Source organism: Thamnophis sirtalis, unplaced genomic scaffold (assembly GCF_051295495.1).
Source record: "Thamnophis sirtalis isolate CommonGarterSnake01/CBP01778 unplaced genomic scaffold, rThaSir2_p1.2 scaffold_3, whole genome shotgun sequence".
Classification (NCBI taxonomy): domain Eukaryota; kingdom Metazoa; phylum Chordata; class Lepidosauria; order Squamata; family Natricidae; genus Thamnophis; species Thamnophis sirtalis.
In genome coordinates this window covers 154,319,925-154,346,617 of record NW_028261383.1, presented here as the reverse complement: position 1 = coordinate 154,346,617, position 26,693 = coordinate 154,319,925, and the positions used below count along the sequence as shown (strand labels likewise).

The window sequence follows — 26,693 nt, the reverse complement described above, 5'->3', positions numbered from 1 at the left end:
GATACTATAAAATCTCCATTCCCTCTAAATCAGCTGGGACTCGGGAGGCAGAGAATAGATGAGGGCGGGGCCAGTCAGAGGTGGTATTTACAGGTTCTCTGAACTACACAAACTTTCCGCTAATGGTTCTCCAGAACTGTGCAGAACTTGCTGAATACCAGCCATTGAGCCACAGATTTTTCATTGCTTGTGTTCATCTCCTCTGCATACTTGCATGGATGTACAACCATAAAATAAGTTTCCCGTGGACATCTTAAAGCTAAAGAGTTTATTTAGAGTTTATGCTTGACCCGTACTCCTCCCATATTCATAGATTCTCCTTTTACTTTAATTGTTCTCTCGCACATTCTGCAAAGACCCTACCTTTCTTTAATTTAATTTAATTTTAAAGAAGAAGCAATGAGCTATCTGGAAAACGTTTCGCTGAAATGTTATTTCTCTGCCCCGGGCAATATGAGCACTAATGAACACCACATTGAAGATTAAGGCCAAATTAACTAAGACATTATCTCTCTAAATATCAAACAAGTGACCATGAACCAACACCCCCCCCCCAAAAAAAAACCAAGTGGAAAAATTTAATTCAGAAAGTTAGTAAGAAAAGTGATACAATCAAAGAGAGGGACGGAAGAAATCTTCCCTGCAGCCTCAAAGGAAAGATAACAAGAGATTTCCTAGAGCTCCCCATTTCTGCCATAACTCATTCTTTACCAGCTGCTTCACATAGAGGCAGACTATCCGGCCAGACTAGTCCAGCTGTACCTACCACAGGTAGTCCTCGGGATATGACCATAATTGAGCCCCAAATTTCCATTGCTGTGCAAAAGAGTTGTTAAATAAGTTCTGTCCCATTTTACGACCTTTTGCTACAGATGACCTTTTGTGGTTCTAAAATTAGTAGCACAGTTGTTCAGTGATTCTGGCTTCCCCCGTTGACTTTGCTTGTCAGAAGTTCACAAAAGATGATTACATAACCCTGGGACATTGGAACCGTCGCAAGTACATGTCAGTTGCCAAGTGTTGGGATTTTGAGAACATGGCCATGGGGATGCTGCAACAGTCGTATGTGTGGAAAATAGCCAAATGTCATTTTTTTCAGTGCCGTTATAATTTCAAACGGTCACTGAACAAATGGTTGTCAGTAAAGAATTCCCCAGTACTAGTAGCACCTGTATGTATTCTCAGGTAGAAAGAAAACCTTCCCATCACCTTCCACCTGAATCCTGACCTGGAGGTGCAGAGAAATCCACATTCATTCAGGTCTGGTTCATTCTGATGCTATTGCTTTGTGTTTTACCATTAGTAAAGGAGAATATTTGCAGTTCAGGGTTGACATGAGGGGTTCTTGATGCTCTCTGAGCTTGCTTGTTTTCTTGCAGACATTTCATTACCCTAACTAGGTGACATCATCACCTGTTTCCCTGAAAACAAGACCTCCCTGGATAATAAGCCCAATCGGGCTTTTGAGCACATGCGCTAAAATAAGCCCTCCCCCGAAAATAAGCCATCCCCCAAAATATTGCAATACAGCAGCAGCCATGAGGCTCGCCACCTCCTGCACCTCAAAAATTATAAGACCTCCCCGAAAATAAGGTCAAGTGCTTATTTCAGGGGTCAAAAGAAAATAAGGCCATGTCTTATTTTTGGGGAAACACAGTCGTAAGGAGTGCTGTTTGCTGCCAGAATATAAACTGACAGCAAACAGCACTCTTTACTAGCATTGATGATGTGACCTAGTTAGGGTAATGAAATGTCTGCAAGAAAACTCAGAGAGCACCAAGGACCCCTCATTTTACCATTAACATTTCTTAGGCAATCCATTCCCATTGTGTTCTATTTTATGTTTCTCCTGGCATACCCAAGTCTCATGTGCACATAATAAACAGGGTGGAAACACTGTCTTATAGGCAGCTATTTTCACTTTTCGCTCTTGGCAATATGTCACATACTGTCCCTTCTCTTCTACCAGCATTTCAATGTCAGACAATTTCCCCGTCTTTAGTAAATATTCCACCAAGATGCATACATTAATTGATTTACTCTAGTTTGCATCCTTCAAGTATAATTTGAATTCTTCCATTTCCTTGTGATTGATGCATTTCCCTTTAGCTTTGATGCACTAATTTTCCGATCTAGACTTATCTTTGCAGCATTATGCAGCCTGTCCAACACTTACTGCAATCCATTGGGATCCTCAACCAGCAACACGGCATCACCTCCATGTAAAATGACATGTACCTGTGTGTCTCTAGCCAATACGCTTCTTCTTCATCATCATCTTCATCATCACAGTCTTTATACTGTTATTGTTTATTTTTAATTATTCCCTACTTAGAACTGAACATTTTGCTAACCATTCCATTGATGGCCACATGCTTTATCTCTATTGCATATCACTTTCATTGCATTCCACAAGAGACATTCAATTGTATACTTGTGCAAAATGTTCAACAATCAAAACATATGCAGTGCTGGCTTTCTCAGATGCAAACATTTTTCTGGTACCTTCTGAACAGTAAAATATGGGCTGCATATTCTGTCTGGCTTAAACTTAAATTGTACTTCCCAGTTTTTGTTCACTGTCATCACTTGCATCTTTTTAATCAGAGTTCTAGCAAATGTTTTTCCAGGCGCTGTTAAACTAATCCCCCTGTAGTTTAGACATTCACTCTTGCCACCACTCCCTTTTAGAGTGGGGCAATATTAGCATACTTCTAATCATCATCTCCTCTGGGCAGTCTCCGGTACGCCCGTACTGGGGCATACCGCCTGCAACCCACCACTGCACCACTGCCTACCATCCATTTTCATATCTTCCATTAGCACAATTCCACTCACTTCCATGGCACCCTATAATCTACTTATTTTGAATCTCTTCGAAACAGCCATCGTAACTTCTTTTCTTATTTGCACATTCCATTGACTGTCCGGGGAGATTATTTGTCCTCCTGTCCTTTTTCCATAAATAAGTCATAGTTTTTCTTCTCTCACTCTTCCTACTTCCACTCTAATTTCTCTCACTTTTTTCTTTTTCTTCCACGCCCCTTTTCCTCCCGAGCTGCGCTCTTTGCATTATGAAATAGCAATTTGTCCCACATTCCGAACTACTCTTTCTCCTCCATTAATTTTCTCAGTCTTTAATCCTAAACAATGAAACTGTGCTTTTAAATTACTCCCTTTTCCACATATGGAATGGGAAGCAGGCCTTCATGGACCAGTGCTTAGAATGAAGAGAGAGAGAAATCAGTAAATATACTGTAAAGCTAAACAATTGGTGCTTTGAGGAGTTTCTTATAACAGAAAGGGCCATTATGACATCATGGGGATTGAAAATTCCACAATGTTGGTAACGTTGTTAGGTAGAGATGTTAAGACAAGCAGGTGGATAACTAAGATAGGAATCTGGGACCATGAAAATCATGTCTATCCAGCCATAGTTCCCATGCCTACAGCACCAGGAGGCAGGGGATGAAGGTTATACACACTACAGATCTGGTGAATCAGCTCTTATGGAGCTGGTTTCAAACAACCCGGTAAGTTATAAAACCAGAATTCCCACCAACTCACCTACTGATAAAGTGTGTATTTTAATATGATTGGGAATGACCATGCAATTTGCAATTTTTGCCATGGATTAAAAAAAAACACACACACACACACAGCACCTTATTTTGCTTTTGGTTTTGATTGGTGAACGCTGAACTTACAATAATGGACCACTTGATCTCAGACGCTTGAGGTCTGCTCATCACTGCAGTATGTCATGTCTGCACCAAACCACAACTAATCCAATCCTTATTCTCCACAGAGAAACCATTGCACTCCTGTTGCAGTTTGCAGACTACCAGGCCCAGAGGTTATTCCAGCAACTTTCCAATAACCGCTTACTGCAATTGATTCCATGTTGGAGATGCTTTTTCAGGTGGGAACCTCTAGGAACAAGCTAAACATCTAGAGCAGGGAAGATAATAGGTGCAGAAGGGAAAGAATATACAGCTGTATCTAAAAAGGAATCACTTTGCCAAAGATATTCATTGCTCACTGAATTGTTGCAAATTTTACCGCCAGTTATTAAATCTGTTATTTTTAAAAGTTCTCCTTGCATTCCATTAAAAAGCACTCAAATTAATGTACCATTCAAACAGTTAAAATGCTTTTAATTTTTTATACGGATAAACAGCCAAACACTGATAAGCAACAGACAAAACAAAGCCTTTAAAAAAAAAAACCCGGATAGAAGATTTTTGCATACCATTAATAGGGGCAACATGATACATTTCGAAAGCCCTTGCACAAAAATAAAACCAGTTGTGGGGGACTCCATCACTGAAACTGCCCTTTTTTTGGAAGTGAACTGCCTTTAAATACAGCTGTTTGGGTAAATCGATAAATTAAAAACCGCAATAAGGTTTTCAAACACGTATCATTTGCACTGAAGTGAAACTTGGTTTTTAGCCGCAGTTTTTCTGCTCCTAGTCATATTCAGGATGCCTCCAAAATGATGTGTGAAACAAACTTTCCAAGTTGTGGTTTGATTTTATAGTCTTAACTGTTTGGGCATGTTTTCCTATTTGATCACATGAAGAATGAAAGCTCAGCCCACAGCACTCCAAGGAAAGGATGAAAGAGAGACAGCAGATGCTAATCAGAAGAATCGCGCTACAAATAAGCCAAGGGAAGATGGCAGAAGGAGAACAACACTGCCTTCTAAATCTATCTACAGCCTGTTTGACAATGATGGCCGGTTAGATGTCTTTGGTATGCGGAAGCTGGTCTACGAGAGAGGTAAAGACGGGATATGTCAGGGCAAAGAGTGAAACCTGGTCTTACATTTGTCAGTTCTGTGGTGAGAAGATCCCAGTAGACACCCCAAAAAAGCAGAGCTGGTTCTGACCAACGCAAGCAGAAAGCTTTTTTCATCTTTCTTTAGTATGAGAGATAGGGAAGGAATTATCTAACGAATCCCACAGATGACCACAGATCTTATACAGCAGATTAAACACTGGCAAGTGGGTGCCTCAGAAATATATCAAACCACAAATCCTTATTAGTTCTAATTAGCATGATGGCCTTGTGTTATGGAAATTTCAATCCAAACCATCTTGAGGGCATCAGGTTGGCTCTCAGTCTGATAGATGTTGGAATAATTTACATCAATTTGTTGAAATAAGGGATGTTGTTGTTGTTGTTGTTGTTGTTGTTGTTGTTGTTATGGAGAGGGGAAACTAGAGCAGTCTTTCTTGGCCTTTTTAAAACAGGCGTTTTCAGCTTTGCAAAGCATTGTGGGGATGGAAGTTTAACACCTTCTCAAAAGAAGGCCTTGCTTGAGACTAAAACAACAGGCAGTAGGTGCATCAAACATCCCAGTTGTAGAGATAGTCTTTGACTTATAGCCATTCATTCAGTGACCATTCAAAGTTGCAACAGCACTGAAAAAAGTGACTTATGACCATGTTTCACACAAACAACCATTGCAGCATCTCGATGGTCACAGGATCAAAATTCAGAAGCTTGGCAAATGGTTCGTATTTATAATGGTTGCAGTGTTGGGGGGGGGGAGATGTCACACAATCATCTTTTGTGACCTTCTGATAGGCAAAGTCAATGGGGAAGACAGATTCATTTAACAACCATGTTACTAACTTAGCAACTGTAGTGATTCACTTAACAACTGTGACAAGAAAGGTCACAAAATGGGGCAAACTCACAGCGTCTGTAACAGCGACAACCTCAGTTCCCATAGAAGAATATTACCCAATTAGCTGCTTTCTAGATGTGCAGGGACTGGAGTCACCCAAATTCTTAGCCAGTGTGGCCTAGGTGTTTGGAGAGTTATAGCCCTTATGCATCCAGAGAGGATCCCTGGAAGAAGCCAACTAAAGCATTAGAGTCTAGACCTGGACAGATAAAACACCTGGTGAGATGCTTACTGGTTGCTTAAATTGTCACAGGCTATGCTAAGTTTAGGTTTTTTTGGGGGGGGGGGAACAGTATGAGCTGGCAAGGTGTTTCCTATTCTCAAGTGAGAAACCGTGCTAAGCATACCTTGTATGATTATTCCTTGAATGCTAAGCTGCCCCTGAATAAGCAGTTTTGCTTTGTAATTCAAAATACATTCGCAGACTACAGGGATTCAGATAGGAAAGCATGATTGTGCAAAGTCTAAAATCAGCTTGGTCTTGTGATCCATAATTTATGGGGCCAGGCTATCCAGCGGTGGGATTTGGAGGTTCTCTGGACTGGCCATAACGTTAGCTACAGGTTCTCCCGAATCCAGGTGAACCCGTAGCAGCTCACCTCATTTGGGTGATGATCAATCTATAATCACCCTATCCTGATGTGTGATTTGATTTCTTTGGTCTAGACCACTAGGTGGAGGAGAGAACTAAGATCAATCTACCAGCATGATGAATTAACTTCATAGATGGTAGAAATGAAGCCAAGCTTGTTGGAAACCAAATGGTATTCATTTCTGCAGAAAACAGATTTATTTTCCAAGCAGAAGAAGCAGCAAAACAGAAAGATTTTAACTATAGTTTGGGAACCATGGATTGAGGATGGGGCACAGGTTTGGTATTAATGATGAAATTCTGTGCCAGGGTAATCTATTTGGCAGAAAATCTCAGTACAAGCTGTGTGTAAACAGGATTTTGCCATTTCATCAGCTGAAGCGAACACTTTAAAACCAGCTTTCAAAGTATTGGATATTTCACCACATCCTCCAGCAGCTACCTAGGAAGAGGGAAATTGGGGGGGGGGGGACTCTGTTCCCCTTGGTTCCCCTCCCCCCACCCAATCAGTATTTTTCAAGATCTTCAATAGGATGTGAGGCATAATTACAACAGTTCATCTGATGTCTGCTCAAAGTTACAACGGCATTGAAAAAAGTGACTTATGACTATTTTTCACAGTTACAACCTTTGTAGCATCCCCAGGATCAAGTGGTTCATATTTATGACCATTGCTGTATCCCATAGTCGTGTGATCATCTGTTGCAGCCTTTTGACAAGCAAAATCAAGGGGGAAGCCAAATTCACTTAACAATCGAGTTACTAACTTATCAACTGCAGTGGTTCACTTAAAGGTTGTAAAAGGGAGCAAACTTACTTAACAAATGTCTCACTTAACAACAGAAATTTCGGGCTCAATTGTGGTTGTAAGTCAAAGACTACATGTACACTTCCCAACCAAGGTTTCATGAAGCTGCATGGGAATATATCTAGCTGGCTAGAGCCGAGGTGGCGCAGTGGGTAGAGTGCAGTACTGCAGGCCACTTCAGCTGACTGCTAGTTCAGCAGTTCAGCGGTTCAAATCTCACCGGCTCAGGGTTGACTCAGCCTTCCATCCTTCCGAGGTGGGTAAAATGAGGACCCAGATTGTGGGGGCGATATGCTGACTCTGTAAACCGCTTAGAGAGGGCTGAAAGCCCTATGAAGCGGTATATAAGTCTAACTGCTATTGCTAACTGCTGACTGCTATTATTGAGCTATCATTGATTTATCATCAATCTGTCATCTGGCTATCATCATTCTATCAAGGCACACATCCCATTGAAAGAAAAATCACCTGGAAGTTCCTATTTGGTGTGTACCCTGAGAAATCCACAACTGAAGAGAGGAAGGAGCTGGATCGGCAAATGGCTTCCCAGTACCAATGGATGAAGCATTCATGGAAACAGCGCTTCCCCTGGGCTGCAACCATGAGGACCCAGTGCGACTGTAAGTGCTGCTTCTCCAGTTGGTTTTATAGCTTCCTAAGCTCCTCCCACTGGGTGGAGAAACAGAGCTCCGCCTTTTAAAGGGCTGCTGCCCTAGATGATAAGGTGATCCTAACTGTTCCATTTTGCCTGCAGTTGAGCTTTCCTTGGCCATCCAGAAACACAATGAAGATCAGAGGGAAATGGAAGCAGCCAATCCACCTACAGATACCTACAGTGAGGTGAGGAATAAAGCAGAAAGCATGCTTCTTGAAAATAAGATAAACCAGAGCAACTGGAAAACTTGCTGTGCGCTGCCCTTTATAATGTTGTCTGTTGGTTTGGTGCATGGCTCAGCATTGAGATGGCTGCTTGCTGTTTGTTTTTTTTACTTAGATATGTGCATATTTTCCACTTACCACTGAATGTCCATAGGCAGTCAGCACTCCTATAAAATTAGAGGTTTCCATGCCAGGTATTGATGAACTTGTCAGTCAAGGCCAAATAGTCTCAGAATAGTCAAAGTTAGCATTTTTGGGGGTGGGGAGGGGAATAAAATCTCAGAAACCTTTCATAGACTTTTAAAAATTCAGCTTTGGGAGGTGTGAATCAGGATGGATTTTGTGGTTAGGAAATTAGTACTAGTAGAAAGGGAAAAAGAAAGAGAAAGAAGGAATAGAATAGAATAGAATACAATAGAATAGAATAGAAGACAATAGAAGACAATAGAATAGAATGCAATGCAATGCAATGCAATGCTATGCAATACAATACAATACAATACAATAGATTTCTTTATTAGCCAAGTGTGGACACACAAGGAATTTGTGGTGCATATGCACTCAGTGTACATAAAATAAAAGATACATTTGTCACGAATCATAAGGCACAACACTTAATGATAGTCATAGGGTACAAATAAGCAATCAAATCATACTAAGAAAAATCAATATAAATTGGAAAGAAAGAGGAAGGAAGGAAAGAGAAAGAAAGAAAGAAAGAAAGAAAGAAAGAAAGAAAGAAAGAAAGAAAGAAAGAAAGAAAGAAAGAAAGAAAGAAAGAAAGAAAGAAAGAAAAAACTTGCCTCTTCCAAGGACAATGGTCCCAGATTTAGACCACCCACCCAAGAATGTCACATGAATTCCCCAGGGTCAGTTTTAAAAATGTTTACAGAAGACAAATGTTTTGATGTTAAGATCCATTAGCGGCTCAATTCAGCATATAAGAGCTCACTTTCTGTCCCTAGACCCCCCCTCCCCCAAAAACCCCTCATCGGATTTGCTATGTGGTGTTACCTCATTATAAGATCACCTAGCAGTCTTTCTCAGACAAATACTTTAGTTATATTGGCTAAGGCTTCCATAATCCCTAGTCAGAATGACCAACTTGGGGAAACTGATGAAGGTTACATCCATTGCATTAGTGAGCCAACTGCCTGAGAAATGTTTATGTAATAATAAGGAATTCTTAAAATTCAAAGAGGTTAATATGGCACTTGTCCCCTCATTGTTAATTATGATAACCAAAAAAAATGCCTGTCTTGTGTTAAATCTTTTCAAAATCCCAGCCAGGCAAGTTTCAGTTTCAGTTTAATAAAATTTGTATGCCACCCACTCCCATTGGGACTCTGGGCGGCTCACAAGCAAGATAAAAGCATTTAAAAAATTTAAGAAAAACATCCATTCAGTCTAAGTGGGGCTGAATATAATCAAGTCTTCACTATGTATATGTTTTATGTGTGAGAATGAATGGAGATATATGTAGTCCTCAGCATACGATCACAATTGACTCTAAAGTTTATGTTGCTAAGTGAGAAATTTGTTAAGTGTATTTTGCCCCATTTTATGATCTTTCTTGCCACAGTTCTTAAGTGAATCACTACAGTTGTAAAGTTAGTAACATGGTTGTTAAGTGAATCTGGGTTCTCTATTGACTGTGCTTGTCAGAAGCTCTCAAAAGGTGATCACTTGATCCCAGGACACTGCAACCGTCATAAATATGAACCAATTGCCAAGCATCTGAATTTTGATCACTGTGACTGTGCAATGGTTCATATGTGAAAAATGGCCATAAGTCCCTTTTTTCAAGTTCTGTTGTAACTTGAAACAATCACTAAACGAACTGTTGTTAGTCGAGAACTATCTGTAGATGCATCTGCAACCTTTATGCATTTTTTAATGTTTGAGTGGATGTACCGTGTTTCCCTGAAAATAAGACAGGATCTTATTTTCTTTTGACCCCCGAAATAAGTGCTTGGCCTTATTTTCGGGGAGGTCTTATTTTTGAGGTGCAGGAGGCGGTGAATGTGGTCACCTCACAGCTGCTGCTGTGTTGCAATATTTTCAGGGGGGCTTATTTTACGAGAAAGAGGGTATAAGAATAAGATTGAACTTTGGCAGCAAGAATATGTGATGGTCAAAGGGCAAAACTTTTGCAATCTTGCAAAGGTTAAGAAATGGAGGGGAAGGGAAGAGAACAGAAATAGAAATAGAAACAGAAACAGAAACAGAATACTTTATTGGCCAATTGTGATTGAACACACAAGGAATTTGTCTCTGGTGTATAAGCTCTTAGTGTACATACAGGCAACAAGTGATAAATCATGAACATATCCTAAAATACATTAATCATAAATCATAAGATTGAACACTTAGTGATAGTCATAGGGTGTTAACTAAGTAACCAACATAAATCATACTAGTATACTAAACAAACAATTAATATAAATCATAAGATACAAGCAACAAAGATAATCGTAAGAGGATAAGGAAACAGGTAATAGGAAAGATGAGTAGAACAATAGTAACACAGTCCTACTTGGTAGTTTGACAGTGATGTGGGAATTAATTGTTTAGCAGAATGATGGCATGGGGGGGGTGTCCTTGCGTCTAGTTGTTTTGGCATGCAATGCCCTATAGTGTCATCTTAGGGAAGAAGTTGAAACAGTTTATGTCCAGGATGTAGAGAGTAAGAGAATATGCCTGAAACCAATTCCATTTGCACCAAACCTAAGTTTGATTCATTTTATCCACTGTTGTTGGTCTCCCAGATACCAATCAGGATCAGTGGTGGTGTTCAGCCGATTCAGACCGGTTCGGGTGAACCGGTAGTGGCCACTTATGCTATGCTGTCTTATTTAGCCACGTTTTCTAAGCCACGCACATGCATGCAAGCTGTGAATGTGAGCAAAGTGCAAGCGCGGAAAGCACACGCCCGAGGGAAGCAAATGCTCACACGTGCATACTCACATTTTTGGTGCACGGCGAACCAGTGGTAAAATTATGTGAAATCCACCTCTGATCAGGATGTTACCTACCGGTGATGCTAGGACTGAACCTAACGTGTGCATTGTATGTGCTCAATCACTAAGCCTAAACTAATATTTTGTCTTTCACCAGAATAGTCCGTCCTTCCAATATGTTAATGAACAACAGTTCCAAAAGGCACTGAGAGATATTGATGCTGACATTCCCCGGACTGACCGACACCGGACCTTTTTCCAGTGAGGACATCTTCTTCCCCAGCCACAACTAAGCCGAAACAAAAAAAGCTGATTGCCAAGCCCATTTTGCAAACTCTCCATTTTCAGGCTGGGGTCTCTCTTTTGAAAATACCCAGCCTAGCTTCTTCTGTTTTGCCAGACTCAGGAAGAAGAACATTTATAAACAGCTAGTGAACTGAACAACCGACAGGTTTCATTGGGCTTGACAGATCAAAAATTGTGGCAGGGCTAAATGGGGATATCTATCAAATCCAATTGGATTAAAATATGGGCATATCAGAAACACAAAAGCATTACCTTGAGGAATGTTTGCATTTTTACTACAAACTGATTTGATTACTCATCCCTCTTGGAAAATGCAGAATCCTTTTACCGTGCTTTTATTTGCTGACATTTACTCTGCATTCTACTTTGGAGAAAACAAAATTACTCAAAAGTGAACTCTTACAGCCAAGAGAGATTCGGTGATCTAAAGTCATATTACCTGACCATGTTTTCTTTTAATTAAAAGCAGTTATAGTGTGATCCAGTCTTGCTCATGGCAGGGTATCTAGACAAACAGATGCTTAACTTTCCCACTCCTCTACCTCCTAATATAGTTACTAGCTCTCTGGATAGAAGCCGCTTAAAGGAGTTAAACATCCCTGTCTTTAACCACTGCTCTAATCAAATTGGTTCCCCCCCACCTTCAAAATGCTTTATTGCTTTTTTAAGGACAGCCTCAGTTTATCTGTGCCAAGAACCACAACAACAAAATAGGGACAACCTTGAGGTTGCTTAGTTACCTTCCGGCAGCAGATTGAGCAAACTTTGATTTATATTTCTACTTAGATTCTAAGTATTATTTATACATGAATGCAGAAACACACCGATCACTGTATAATCTGCAAACTCTGTTCAAGACCATGTCTTCTCTTATTTGGAGATGAGTGATCTGTCCCTGCCACTGTGGCTCGCACTGGTGACTTTCCTCTCTCTTTACAGACGGGAAGGGCTGGTGAAGCTGCTTTACCTCCGGGATATTCTCATCACGTTTGCGGCCTTTCACCAAGGTGAGGAAACCGCCACACAATGTACTTCCAGGAACTGCAGCTGGCAGTAGGAGTCTGCTGTCTATTTTTTCCCCTATTCTCTCCACCTCCCACCTCTCTATTCCTGACACTTAACAGTTCCACCGTTCATCATTTATATGGGCCTCTCAATGTGCCAAATACTTTCTAGTTCAAAGTATTTTTCAAACAGATGCAGGCAGGGCTTTTCTTAAGGAGGTTCTAAGGAAGGAACAGATTTGTCCTCCAGAGGTACCTGCTGAATGTTGTGCTAAACTTTCTCATATTTCACACAGAGTCGGGTAGATGTTGCATAATGCAGAATGTATAAAACCCTACCTCCGTCTCTCCCCATGCAGCTGGCTCCATCACTGAGCAGCTGCCTTAGGCTAAACTGCTCATAGAATAAGCATCTATGCATGCTTTGTAAGATATAGTTGCTACTGCTCTCAGGGACTGGAAGGACACCAATCTAATCAGCTAATCAGTTAATGTACTGATTAAATTTGGATAGGTAGGTGGGCAAGCCTCAAGCAGCAAATTGTTTTAGGCTAGCTCTATTCCCCACCTATAAACATCTGAAGCAGTCACTTCATTTCTGTTCTTCCCTCTTAGATCAAGAGTGTCCAACCTTGGCAATTTTAAGACCTGTGGACTTCAACTCCCAGAATTCCCTAGGCAGCATAGAGAAAATTCATGGAAAACAGGATATTTATTACCTATTTCCTGTTTTTATTTTGCTGGGCAAGTGACCAAACCTCTCAAAAAACTATAATGTGCAAAAGTAATATATATAACAGCGTGTAGAACTCAGCGAGCCTTTGTTTGAGAAATGACAGCATTGAACTTCTCTGTTCTCATTATTATTATGCAATTCAATTTCTGAGTGTATTATTGAGCTAACCTCCCCTATCTAGTTTTGAACAGTTCAACCATACTGGCCGGGAATTCAGGCCCCAAGGAAGTAACACAGAATTAATTCTGAGCAGTTTCCTTTATTATTCCTCCCTTGTAGACAGAAAACTTGCCAAACTAAAGCAACTACTTGCACCATTAATCAGAACTGACAGGGTGGAGTTGCCTTCACTTTCTTTCTCCCAACCAAACTATCTAAACTTCCCTGCCTCTTTGCTCTCTGAAATGCAGCCCCGCCCCACCCCGGGAATCCAGACTACATTCCACCACAGGTAAAGAGACTCTGGAATCCAGTTCAACTCTTGGAGACTGCCTTTGTGCACATATCATGGCTGCCTTATGAAATTGGTTTGCCGCCAACCTCTTCCCAGCTGTTGTTCCATTTTCCCAATCTAGCCAATGATGGTGGAATTCCACAGTGACTCCCATTCAAGTGCTAACCAGAGTTGAGCCTGCTTAGCTTCCCAACCCATACAAAGTGTTCTGAATCTAAATTCTGAATGAGTGGTTGTTGGATAGTCCTCCCTTTTCTTCCTGCTTCTGCTTTGTTCTCTCCTATTCTATAGAGATTGGATACTGTCGGGGGATGCATTACTTCGCCAGTCGCTTCTTAGAGACCCTGGACAATGAGACAGAGGCTTTTTGGTGCTTTGTAGGATACATGCGGCGGTCTGCATGGGGCTTCACCACCACGGGTGTCCGTCGGAAGATACGTGAGTGAAGGGGAAATGGAGGAGTAAAAACAATGCAAACTTTGCAAAGAGGCTCTGTTGACTAGAAGCAGAAGTGGTATTCAGCCAGTTCTGACAGGTTCTGGAGAACCGGTAGTGGAATTTTTGAGTAGTTCAGAGAACCAGCAAATAGGCTGGCCCCGCCCCACTGCCTCCCAGATGATCTTCTTTTGTTGCCCTGAACAGGAGAATGGAACTGGAAAGCAGGTTAATGGGGTGGGGAGGGAATAGGGATTTTGCAGTATCCTTTCCCTGCCACGCCCACAAAGCCTTGCCCACAGAACCGGTAGTAAAATATTTTGAATCCCACCACTGACTAGAAGCATTCTGTTTGACAAAAACATTGTGCCTTCTCTTCAGCGAAAGCTTCAAGGGAAGAATAGGATGCTTCCTGCAAGTTTGCTGCAAAAAGGGATTGTGAAAAATGGCTGTTGGCAGGTATTTTGGCTGCAACGCCACCCAGGGACCTTCCCCACTGGAGAGTTAAAGTGTCCTTCAACTATCCTGGAGTTGGTCGAGGATGGCAACGGTGTGAAACATGTTGTTCCTCTTGCCATTCTCTATCCTGCCCAGTCATTGCATTCACAAGACTTCTTTCCAGGGTCATGAGTGGAAACGCCTAACACAGATGTCTTCAAACTTGGCAACTTTAAGATTTGTGGACTTCAACTCCCAGAATTCTCCAGCCAGAGAGCTGGACCCCTGGCCTAACAGATTTAATTCACCCTGAGACTGCCCTGAGACAGTGTCAAAATTAAGGGGGAAATGCAACTTCTATACTGTATGACTAAGGGTGATTTAAGAAGGTCTCATTGACAGCAATATCATGGGGACATGAGATAAAGGGTGTTGCCTGTGCTGTGATTAAGGGGGGGGGGGGAAGGCCCTAAAACTTGTCACTGCAAGTCTCAAAGCAACTTTCTTTTTTAAAGACCAAAAGCCAACACATAAAGAAATCAACATCTATGTGTTATGGCCCTGGGGGAAAAATATGTGCAGCCATGTACAATGGCTGATTAAGGCTCACTGGTGCCCTAAGCACTGACAAATCTTGTGTCCCCCCCCCCCCTCCTTTGTATATACTGTCCAAATCTTCATCGTTTTTTTTTTTCCTTTCTCAACTTTGTGGTGCCCCCTTTGGGCCTGGTGTCCTAATCACCTGCTTAGTCTGCTTAATGGTTAATACACCACTGGCCATGTATACTAGCCAACCAATAGGTAGCTATCTGTATCATTAAAATGAATAGAAAGATAATTTTCACAATGGCAGCACAGATGAAAAAAAAACCCTGCCCTAGCATTGTTTTAATTATAGCTACTTTTGAGACAAAATGCAGCAGGTAGTTTCTGAGCAGGTGGAAGGGAGATTAGAAGAGGGACTGGGAAAGATTATTAGATGTTGAGGCAGTGGCTGCAGGCATTGACTTGCAGTGTATATTCAGCTTCGGAAAGATAAATGGGCATCTTAAGCAAGGTTGTGTGGATTCAATTATTTAAAAAATAATAATCTGCGCCAAGAAAATGCGAGCGTTGCCATTTGTCTAAGTGAAGAAACATGCCAAAGGGCTAATGTTTGTTAATGTGTGCCATCTGCCAAGCCTGGGTCTCAATTGATACAGGAATGGTCAGGGAGCATTGTCCCGGCAATCATGGTTGGCCCAAAGGTGCTTTTTTCAGGAGGCAACTGGACTTTCTTGTTTTTTCTTTTGAAGACGTTTCGCTTCTCATCCAAGAAGCTTCTTCAGCTCTGACAGGATAAGGGGGGAGGGGTTCTTCAGCTCTGACAGGATCCTCCCCCCTTATCCTGTCAGAGCTGAAGAAGCTTCTTGGATGAGAAGCAAAACGTCTTCAGAAGAAAAAACAAGACAGTCCAGTTGCCTCCTGAAAAAACCCTTGGGACAACCATGACCTAGATCAGTGTTTTTCAACCTTGGCAACTTGAAGATGCCTGGACTTCAACTCCCAGAATTCCCCAGCCAGCGAATGCTGGCTGGGGAATTCTGGGAGTTGAAGTCCAGGCATCTTCAAGTTGCCAAGGTTGAGAAACACTGACCTAGATGACCGAGAATCTCTACAGGCTGCCAGGACAATGCTTCCTTGACCATTCCTGTATCAGTGGAGATTCAGGCTTGGCACAACTGGGCGAACAAACCTTCTTTACCTGAAGTGTGAGACATGTAGGCCCATTGGGGCCTTTGTGAACAACACCACTCCAGTTCTGATCCTTCTCTGACAGAGAGATGACATCAAGGCATACTGAAAAGAAGGATGATCTTCTCTTGTCATGTCCATACAGAAATCTGTGAGGAGCTTCTGAAGCACGTGGATCCCGAACTCTATGACCATATTGAGAGCGTCTCCAAGGAAAAACTGCTCTTTTGCCTCAGGTAAACTCCCATTTCCTTCCTTCGGGTATAACGGGACCAATTGCCCTCCGCCTGTTTGTAGGGTCGTGTTGGAAGAAATGTCTATCTGGGTTCAGTTCCAAGTGGGGAAAAAAAGACACTTGGTACAATGGAGGCTGTTTGGAAAGATGGTTTTAATGGTGGGCAGGATCACGTGGCTTGAGTACCTGAGCAGAAAAGGGGGGTGATGCTGAGAGGGGCCTGGTTTTATGCCCTCTCTTGGGCCCCGCCTTGGAGCGTCCTGTTCCTGTGTAAGAAATGTATTCTGATTGGTGGTCATCCCAGAGGGCGGGGGGGGGGGGTCTTAGCTAACTTTGTAGGTTGTCTTTTGAGTCCCAAGCTTGGTTGTGCTGTTGCTGGGTGATGATGTAATGAAAGAGGTTTGGGATTCCTATTACGGATCTGCCTGAAGGAGGGAGATCTTTATTATGTAGAATAGACTGGCTCAGGCCTTAATGGCCCATTGACAAAGGTGGGGTGAGGGACTGAGTTTCTGCCTCCCTTTTAGGGGAAATATTCTGTCCTTTTCATATTTCCTAAAATATTTCATTTTTCTAGGAGAGGGGTGGGTGCTAACTACTTACAGTAGCATCCCCCCCCAAAAAAAATCTTCCTTCTCCAGAAGGCATATCTACCATTCTCATCATTCTCTGGGGCTGCCCATGCTAGCAGCATCTAAAGTTTGCAGGATGCAGAAGGTTGCAGCTAGAGGTCACCAGATTCTGCAGAGAAGTCATTATCTGCAACTTGCCTAAATGCGGTTAGGCATTTGCCTCATTTGAACAATGCTTTTGTACCACTATAGCGCTAAGATATATATAAAAAATATTAAGTAACAAAATACTCAGATACTGTAGATACCGGTACTTCTGGAGAGGAAAGATTTACATCTCTCTAAGAAGGCACCTTTCAGTCTTTTTTATTTGGAAGGTAAAGCATCCCTGCAAAAAGTCATCTACAGGTAGTCCTCGATTTACAACAGTTTGTTTAGTGACCGTTCAAAGTTACAACACCCCTGAAAAAAGTGACCCATGACCATTTTTCACAGTTATATAATCTTTGAAACATCCCCACGATCATGTGATAAAAATGCAGATGCTTGGCAACTGGCTCATATTTATGACCGTTGCTGTGTCCTCCAAGGTCATGGGATGCCCTTTTGTGACCTTCTGACAAGCAAAGTCAAGGGGGAAGCCAGATTCACTTAACAACCGAGTTACTAACTTATTAATTGCAGTGGTTCACTTAACAACTGTGGCAAGGAATGTCGGAAAATAGGACAAAACTCACTTAACAAATGTCTCACATAACAACATAAATTTTGGGCTCAATTGTAGTCATAAGTCAAGGACTATATTGTTTGCTTAGCAGTGATACTGTCAGTGATACTAACAAGGTACACCTGGCTAGGAAACCAATGCCATATAGGTCAAGGATGCTTTTATTGTAAAAGTATAGAAACCAGAATTGTGCAAGTCTGAATTTGCATCTCCCTCCCACCCATATGAGTGAGGGAGGGGCTTGTCCAAGATGTGTTCTCGAGTTACTTTTTGGACCTGGGTTCAGATCCTTTTTATCTCACCGTTGAGCAGCTATTCTTCCTGTCCTTCAAAGCATTCCCTCTCTCCTTTACAGTTAGAAAAGTGGTTTGCCACTGCCTCATTCTGGGATATATAGGAGATGATCAGGCTGAGTTGGAGGGAGGAGTCAAACGCTTCATCAGTCATGAGTCCCTTGGCACCCACAAGAGATCCAGGTCCAGCCCCCCACCTCCCCCCCCCCAATTTCTGTGAGTCTTATCTAACACCAATTTGTATGGACCTGTTAGTAGTTCAAATTCTTGTAGAGAATTTGTAGAGAGCTTAAGCTTACAATAAATCTTTATACTCATTTGAACTGCCTGGACTTTCCAATTTCCTTGGGGGCTTGACAAGATGTTTTTTAACTCCCGTCTAGCTAATAGCCCTGGATTTTCTGGTGGTCTCCTTTCCAAATATTAAACCAGGCTTAGGTTAGCTTCCTAATATTAGACGTGGTCACCCAGATGCCACCATCTGCTATAAAACTGCTCATCTGCCTTTCTTAACGCCCTAAAATGCAGATGCCAGCAACTGAGCAGGAATAGAGATATTATTGGGACTAGACCACTAAGTACGGGTTCCCAGGGTTCCTACACTCATAAATCTATTTATTTTTATTTTATTGAATTTATTGACTGCCTGTCTTACCACAAGGTAACTTGGGGTGGTTTACAATAAAATAAAATCCAGCATGCAGGTTTCTTCTAAATAAATGTAGAAGAAGTCCTGTCCTATGTGCTTGTTCCTCCCACAAATAGCCTCCTGGCTTCCACACATACGTTTATGGGTGCTTTCTCACTCTCTTTCTTTCCCATCCTGAGTGATACAATGGGAGGAACGCTCTTTTGGCCGGTCTTTTCACCTATTTAAAAAGCTTTAAAAAAAAACTTTTAATTAAAAAAAAGTAATTTGTTTTTTAAAAAGACTTTTAAGAACCACAGAGATAATAAGCAACTGTGTTTATCTTGATTTTTTCACATGGAAGATATTAGAAAAGAAAGCAGGGGTGGTGGGTGGGGGTGTAGGGAGGGGAGGACTTGTCTCTGCTGCTTCCTGGCAAAGCCGGATGATCAAAAGGAGCATGATGGGGGGAAGGAGAGGGGAATGGGCTGGGTAGAAAAAGAAACTTAGGTGGGGAGAAGCATCTTAAAATACCGACAGTTGGGTGTAAAGACCCCTAATGGGCACCTGGCCTAAAGTCTTCTTTAATCTGGCAGAACTACCCTTGTTTGAAAACAGAGGTCTTGACTCCATTCGCACATAAGAATGGCATATCCTGGGAACATCTGGTTTACTGCTGTAGCCCCATGACATCGCTTTCATTTCATCCCCAACCTATCCCAGCCTTTAAATTGCCTTTACTGGTCCAATAAGGGTAACTCTTCGACTTACAACCCTTTGTTTAGTCACCGTTCAAAGTTACAACAGCACTGGGGGGGGGAAGGGGGGAGAGAAAGTGACTTACAATTTTCTTCGCACTCACAAGTGTTGCAGCACCTGCCAGGGGATCAGAATTTGGATGCTTGGCAATGTAGAAAGTTTGCACCCACCCCTCTCCTAGAAAAATGAAATATTTTAGGCTATATCAAAAAGGCAGAATATTATATTTCCCTGGATGTGAAATATGTTTTAAAGACAAAGCAGCTTCCTGCAGCTTTCTGCCCCTTCCCCCTTCAGCTCCAGGGTGATGGGATTAAGATATAGCAGTTAGACTTATATACCGCTATAAGATATGGCCCTTAGGACATGGTAGGATTAGCCCAGTGGTGAAATTCAATTTTTTTTACTACAGGTTCTGTGGGTGTGGCTTGGTTGGTATGGCTTGGTGGGCGTGGCAGGGGAAGGATACTGCAAAATCCCCATTTCCTCCCCATTCCAGGGGAAGGATACTGCAAAATCCCCATTCCACCCACTCTGGGGCCAGCTAGAGGTGGCATTTGCCAGTTCTCGGAACTACTCAAAATTTCCCCTACCGGTTCTCCAGAACCTGTCAGAATCTGCTGAATTTCACCCCAGGATTAGCTCTCCACCCCTCTCACCACATGGCACCTGGGAAGATTACATCACACAGCAAGGCTCAACCAAGCCTGGGACTCAGGACAGCCTACAGAGTTGCCCCTGCATGGCCCCATGGGAGTCTGACAACCAATCAGAATACAAGCTCAAATTCAGAAGCCCAGAGAGGGCATAAAACCCAGGCACTCTCAGCATCTCTTCCCCTTTTTTTTTCTTCACCCAACATCTTCAAGGCATGAGATCCTGTCCACCATTAAAACATTCTTTCCAAGCAACTTCCATGAATCCAGTGTCTTTTTCCCCACTTGGAACTGAACCCAGATGGACATTTCTTCCAAAGCCACCGGCATTCATTTAGTAGTGTCCCAGGTTCACATGATTGCCATTTTTAACCTTCCCAGCTGGCTTCTGACAAGCACAGTCAATGGGGAAGCTGGATTTGATTAATGACTGCATGGTTCACTTAACAACTGCAGTGATTTGCTTAATGATCATGGCTGTAAAAAGACTGTAAAATTGGACTTAATAACCACCTGGCTTAACAATGGTAATTCTGGTTTCAACTGGGTTTGCAAGGTGGCTCCTGATCCTTTTAGTGGTGGTGGCCACAACTTCTACTCTCTGGCCATCATCCTGCAGGACCACCTGGCCATAGGAGAGTCTGGATATTTCAGATCAAAAGTTGGGAGCTATCTGGCCAGTTCAGTAGCTAGTCCCTTTCCTGATCATCTCTCAAAACTTTCCACCAAACTCTCAACTGATTCTGTGCAGCTCAAGGTTGACTCAGCCTTCCATCCTTCCGAGGTGGGTAAAATGAGGACCCAGATTGTCGGGGGCAATAGGCTGACTCTGTAAACCAGGGGTGGGCTTCAAAAATTGCAGCAACGGGTTCGCTGCCCTGTTGCTGGGTGGACGTGGGCGTGGCCTAATTGGCCTCCTGCACCACGGTTGGGGGGGTCATTTTTCACCCTCCCCAGTCGCCGGCTTTCCTTGAGCCTCTGGGAGGGCAAAAACTGCTTCCCCCGGGCTCCCAAGGCCTCTCAGAGGCTGGAAACAGGCCCGATTCTGGACTTCTGGAACCTCCGGTAGGCCTGTTTTCCCCCCTCCCTGAGCCTCCGTGCAGGCCCTGCACTTACCTGACATGATGAACAGGCCCACGTGGAGACTCCTGGGAGGGGCAGGGTGGGGCAGGAGGGAGGGGGTGGGCATGGGCAGCCAGGGGTGGCATTTGGTGGTTCATCGAACTGGGCAGAATCCTAGCTAGAGGATCGCCCAAACCCGTGTGAACCCCAGCAGCCCACCCTGCTTTAAACCCCTTATAGAGGCATATGAGGTGGTATATAAGTCTAAAGGCTATTGTTAACTGTTAAGCAGGGTTGAGAGCTGACTGGGTATTGCTCACCCCAAAAAAGGAGGGGGGAAACAGGCCAGCATATAAACCAACAATCACACTCTGCAAATGCAAAATCAAAATATCACCACTAGTGGTGGGTTTCCAAATTTTTTACTACCGGTTTGCTCCCGCACTCATGTGCACAGGTGACACTTCTGCGCATGCGCAGAAGCATCTGGGCAGGTGGGCAGAGCCTCCTGCTGCTGCTAATACCGGTTTACCCAATCCAAGCCAAACTGGGAGGAACCCACCTCTGATCACCGCCAAGAAGCAAACCAGAACATAGGCGCCTGGGAAGAGGAGCAGGCATAGCCCTGCTGTACTATTCTACTTTTTTAGGGGGTTCAGAGAAGGAACAGAGAGGACTTTAACTAAATCATGGAGAGAGGATCACAATGAGGTCCTAGACTTGAAAACCCTTCTGTCTCGTTTCAGAGTTGATGATTAAAGAGTGAAAGAAGCAGAGTGCCTTTTGCATTGGGCCTTCAGGCCTGCCACATTTTCTGCTTCCTTTCTCAGAGAGTCAAGGCCACCTTGCCCTGCAGCTGGGATGAGCGGACTGGGAGGCATCTCCAGTTGGGGCAGTGCCTGATTGGGCCATGTGATGGGCGTGTGGGTGCTGGGCAGGGGCTTGGACTTTCACTTGGGTGGGGAAAACCTGGAAGCTTTGAGATTCGGGTTTTCCCAGATGTGCCAATATGACATCTGTAATAAAATGGAACTTTGAGGAAACTCAACCCTCGGAGAAGGAGGGTTGAGAAGGAACAGAGAGGACTTTAACTAAATCATGGAGAGAGGATCACAATGAGGTCCTAGACTTGAAAACCCTTCTGTCTCGTTTCAGAGTTGATGATTAAACAGTGAAATAAGCAGAGTGTCTTTTGCATTGGGCTGTCTTCTTTCATTGGGGGTGTTACTTGGAACCCCTTCACACAGAGTCTGCCCATCCTGAGAGACTTCTTTCCTTTTCCGGAGCATAATATTCAAAATAAATGCTCGGGTCAAACCCCAGCAAGCTTTTTGCAGCAGACCTAATTGGCTGAGAAAGCATAGATCGATGGGAAAGTGGGTTGGGGAGGGTCCTGGTCAAGGGAGTGGTTAGGATGGCGAGCTCTTTTTCTCAGCTTCTGCCACAGCTCTCCTCCTACCTCCGCCTCAGGTGGCTGCTGCTGCTTTTCCAGAAGGACCTGGAACACTCAGATGCCGTGAGAGTCTTGGAAATCAGCGCTTTGGAGGCTGGGAAGATGAACTTTGGTGCCTGGATATGGCGGACACGCAGGGAAGGTGAGCACTTCTCCCTGCGGAAGAGGGATCCACATCATATTCTGTTATTCTATATCAAAGTGTCTCCTGTTTGAGCAGAGAGTTGGACTACAAGACCTTCAAGGTAGGTGAAATTCAGCAGGTTCTGACAGGTTCGGGAGAACCAGTAGTGGAAATTTTGAGTAGTTCGGAGAACCAGCAAATACAACCTCTGGCTGGCCCTGCCCGCATCTATTCTCTGCCTCCCGAGTCCCAGCTGATCGGGAGGAAATGGGGATTTTACCGTATCCTTCTCCCAGGATTGGGGAGGAAATGGGGATTTTGCAGTATCCTTCCCCTGCCACACCCACCAAGCCACGCCCACGGAACTTGTAGTAAAAAAAATTGAATTTCACCACTGCTTCAAGGTCCCTTCCAACTCTGTTATTCTTCTGAAGCTAGAGCTAAGTGAGGGACTCCTTCTCACTAGATAGGACAAGGCAGCTAACTTACAGCAGGAAGTTTGAGTATATCATCAATAGGCAACTCCTATTAATGAGGGGTCCTTGGTTCTCTCTGAGCTTGCTTGTTTTCTTGCAGACATTTCATTACCCTAACTAGTAACATCATCAGTGCTAGTCCTATTAACTGGGCTTAAAACATTTAACTGTGTCTTTATTTAAAGGTCTATGGGGATTCTCAGTCATTCAGGCCATGGTTGTACCAAAGGTGTGTTTTCAAAAGGCAACTGGCCTTCCTTTGTTTTTCCTTGAAGACATTTCACTTCTCATCCAAGAGAACTGAAGAAGCTTCTTGGATGAGAAGCGAAACATCTTCAAGGAAAAAGAAAGCCCATTTGCCTTTTTGAAAAAGCACCATTGGGACTTTATTTAAAAGACAGTTTGACCTTCTTTTCAGGGCATGTCCTGAATATAGTACGTATGTTATACTATATTCAGGGCTTAGTAACAGGAACTCTGTGATATTCAAGTTTTTAGATTTTTGTATGGATAAATCATGTGCCACAAATACACATAGAAATTTTATTCCCATCTTTGTAATTGGATTGTGTATTATGACTGATGATCAAAAGGATTGGTGATAGATTTGACATTGAACATAACACATAATACATTTACCTTAAACATAAATATAACACATAATATTCTTAGTTATTAAAAATACACACCAACCACTATCATTTTGATGACATTTTGATTTTCTGCCTTCAGCTAGCTACCTTGGTAAGTAAAAATTGCATTTGAATCCATATATACTGTATAGAGATATGGGGAGCAGGATGTTGGTTCCTAGTAAATGTTGTAGAACTTTTGGTTTAGCTCCAGAAGCAGATGGAATGTTGCTGGTTTCCTCAAAGGAAGTGTGACCAAGAAAAGAAAACTGTGGTCCCACTCTTTCCCATTCTGGTTGCCAACATCTCCCATGATTGCTACCACATCTCTTCCTTCCAGATGCCTTCCAAAACTGATCTTAGATCAGGCCAAGTTCAGAAGGTCTTGTCAAACACATCCTGTTCTCTGTTCATAGGTGTGGAAGCACCAGCTCCTATCACGTCCGGGGATCGGGATGAGATTACGTTTGAAGTGTTACTTTGCATTGCAGTCTTAATCCAGAACCGGAAGCAGCTGCTTCAGTACCAGGATGTCAATGACTTTTTCCTATTCACACAAAGGTAGGCAAGTGGCCTCAAAGGGGCAGATTTTCCCCAACGGGGGAAACGGATTCCCAATGGATTCCATTTCCTCCAATCAAATTAAAGTTCAGGACCAAAATCCTTTCCATGCAAAAGGGATGCATTCTGGAAGACATGTAATGAAGAAATCCAATCATCACTGGGCCCTTTTGACGGTGTTTGCAGAAAGTTCAGAGCAGGGGTGGGTTTCTCGCCCTGTTCCAACCGGTTCGGTTGGAACGAGGCCGGCGGCGTCCTCACGCACGCACACGGCGTCCTCGCGCACGCACGCGGCGTCCTCGCGCATGCACGCAGCGTCCTCGCGCACACATGCGGCATCCTCGCGTGTGCACGCACGCGGCGCACGCATGCGTACTAGCGTCTGCGCGATGCTCCAGCTGCTCCTGGAGGATCGCGCAGGCGCTGTATGCGTTCTGCGCATGCGTGGAAGCGCAGAATTCGTAAAAACCGGGTAAGGAGCGGGCGCGGGTGTGCGGGCGGGTGCGGGGGGGGGCTTCGCCGTTCCCGGAAGTTACTTACTTCCGGGTTCGGCAACCAACCGGATCGCAGGGACCGGTGCGAACCGGTTGAAACCCACCCCTGGTTCAGAGTACCCCATGCACATTGTGTCAATCACTTGTACCACAGTCCTTTAAATAAGATCAATATTACATCCATCACTCAGGAATATGACATTCCTGGCTCAGAGTTGAGGCCAGCTTTAGCAGCTTCCTAGAGTCATCAGACAAAGTGGTTGTGGTTAGTGTAAATGGGCAAGGGTCTCGGGATGCAGGAAGTCCACTTCAAAACATTTCCAGTGAAAACCAAAGTGAGCGGACTATGTCCCATTGTATATGTGCGCCTCACCTCCCCGACATCCCTTCTTTATCAGTTACTGCTGAAAATGAACCAAGTGGTTTCTTGCCACTGTGCAGAAACACAACCTGTAAGACCCTCCCCAAATAAAGAAAAGCCAGATGCTGTTGTGTAACCTCCCAGGGCAAATCTTCTTCACACCAGATCCCAACAGCTGGCAAACCGCTTCCATAACTTTTCTCAGATCTTATCATCTGCTTCCTTCTTTACCTGTGGAGCAGCACATCTGGTACATATTCAAGGAAGAGGGGACAGATGGGTTCCACCACAAAACCGCGGACGACAAAATCGCGGTCGACGAAAGCGCGCATTTGACGTCATCACAGCGCGACGAAAACATCGCGCTGTGATCGAAAAATGTAAAAATAAAGCGAAAACCTTACCCTAACCCCCCCAAACCTAACCCTAAACGTAACCCTTAACCTAAGCCTAAACCTAACCCTAAACCTAACCCTTAACCTAACGCTAAACCTAACGCTAACCTTTAACGTAACGCTAAACATAACCCTAACGCTCTAAACCTAACCCTAACCCTTAACCTAACCCTAACCCTAAACCTAACCCTTACCTTTATGTGAATCGGCTTGCTTTAATTTTATTTTTATTTCAATTTTTATTTTTTTTCGTCGTGCTGTGATGACGTCAAATGCGCGCTTTCATCGATCGCGCTTTTGTGGACCGCACTTTTGACGGGTCACGGGACAGATGACCAGATTGCGGAAATGAGCTGTTCTCCCTCTTTGGGTGGGGCATATAAGGCTTCGTATTAGCTGACAAAGAGAAGTGATGTGGATCTTGATGTCACTTGGATATCCTGCCTTGGGATCTGATGGCCCTTCACCTTGTAAGAGCTTGGCTGGCACTTAGTTTAGGGCCCACTTCCAAGTAAATCCAGCCAAAGGCAGACAGAGAAGCCATGGATCCAGCATTCCTGGGAGTGCAATAACAATACGGTTCACAGCAAGGGATGGGATGCAGAGTTTTCCTCCACTGTGACCAATGTCACTTCAATGTTGTCACAGGATGCAAGGCAGACTTCAGCTGAACATGCTGCATGGGGACGAGCGGCCGTGACCATCCTGTGGTGGGAAAGCAGTGCTCTGTATTCTAGATGCTGACAAGAACATCCCGGCAGGGGGGAAAAATGGGCTTGAGCACCCTCTGCTGGACGAAATGGGATAACATCTTCTTGAGAACTACTTCCAATGAAGTTATAAAACGTAACAAGTTAATGTGTTGTCCAGTCCTCTTAATAAGTGAACAAAGAACTTCAAATATCCTTTCACATAAAATATGTACCTTACTGCACTGTTGGCCCACAGCACAATTTTTATTTGGAGGAATCTCATAGAATTTTGACATGCAGATTCCAGGCTGCCTCACAAAAAAAGCAAGTTATTTGGCTGCGCTGATATTCAGAATACAGCTGGAAGGGACCTTAGCGGTCTTCTAGTCCAACCCCCTGCTCAAGCAGGAGACCCTATACAATTTGAGACAAATGGCTGTCCAGTCTTAAAAACCTCCAGTGATGGATCACCCAGAACTTCTGAAGGCAAAGCTATTCCATTGGTTAATTGTCCTCACTGTTAGGAAGT

At 43.4% G+C, this 26,693-nt stretch overlaps 1 protein-coding gene across 1 annotated transcript; it reads left to right on the top strand.

The window, feature by feature from the left end:
• The first annotated feature begins 3,367 nt into the window (after positions 1-3,367).
• Positions 3,368-26,330, top strand: LOC106538083 (TBC1 domain family member 15). The gene is made up of 12 exons (XM_087707879.1): positions 3,368-3,533; positions 3,809-3,922; positions 4,586-4,785; positions 7,539-7,718; positions 7,853-7,938; positions 11,095-11,198; positions 12,183-12,250; positions 13,729-13,875; positions 16,190-16,280; positions 22,447-22,571; positions 24,078-24,222; positions 26,121-26,330. Exons 1-12 carry the CDS (start codon positions 3,469-3,471, stop codon positions 26,170-26,172), a joined length of 1,377 nt encoding a protein of 458 aa, XP_087564005.1. The 5' UTR covers positions 3,368-3,468; the 3' UTR covers positions 26,173-26,330.
• Positions 26,331-26,693: the final 363 nt, after the last annotated feature.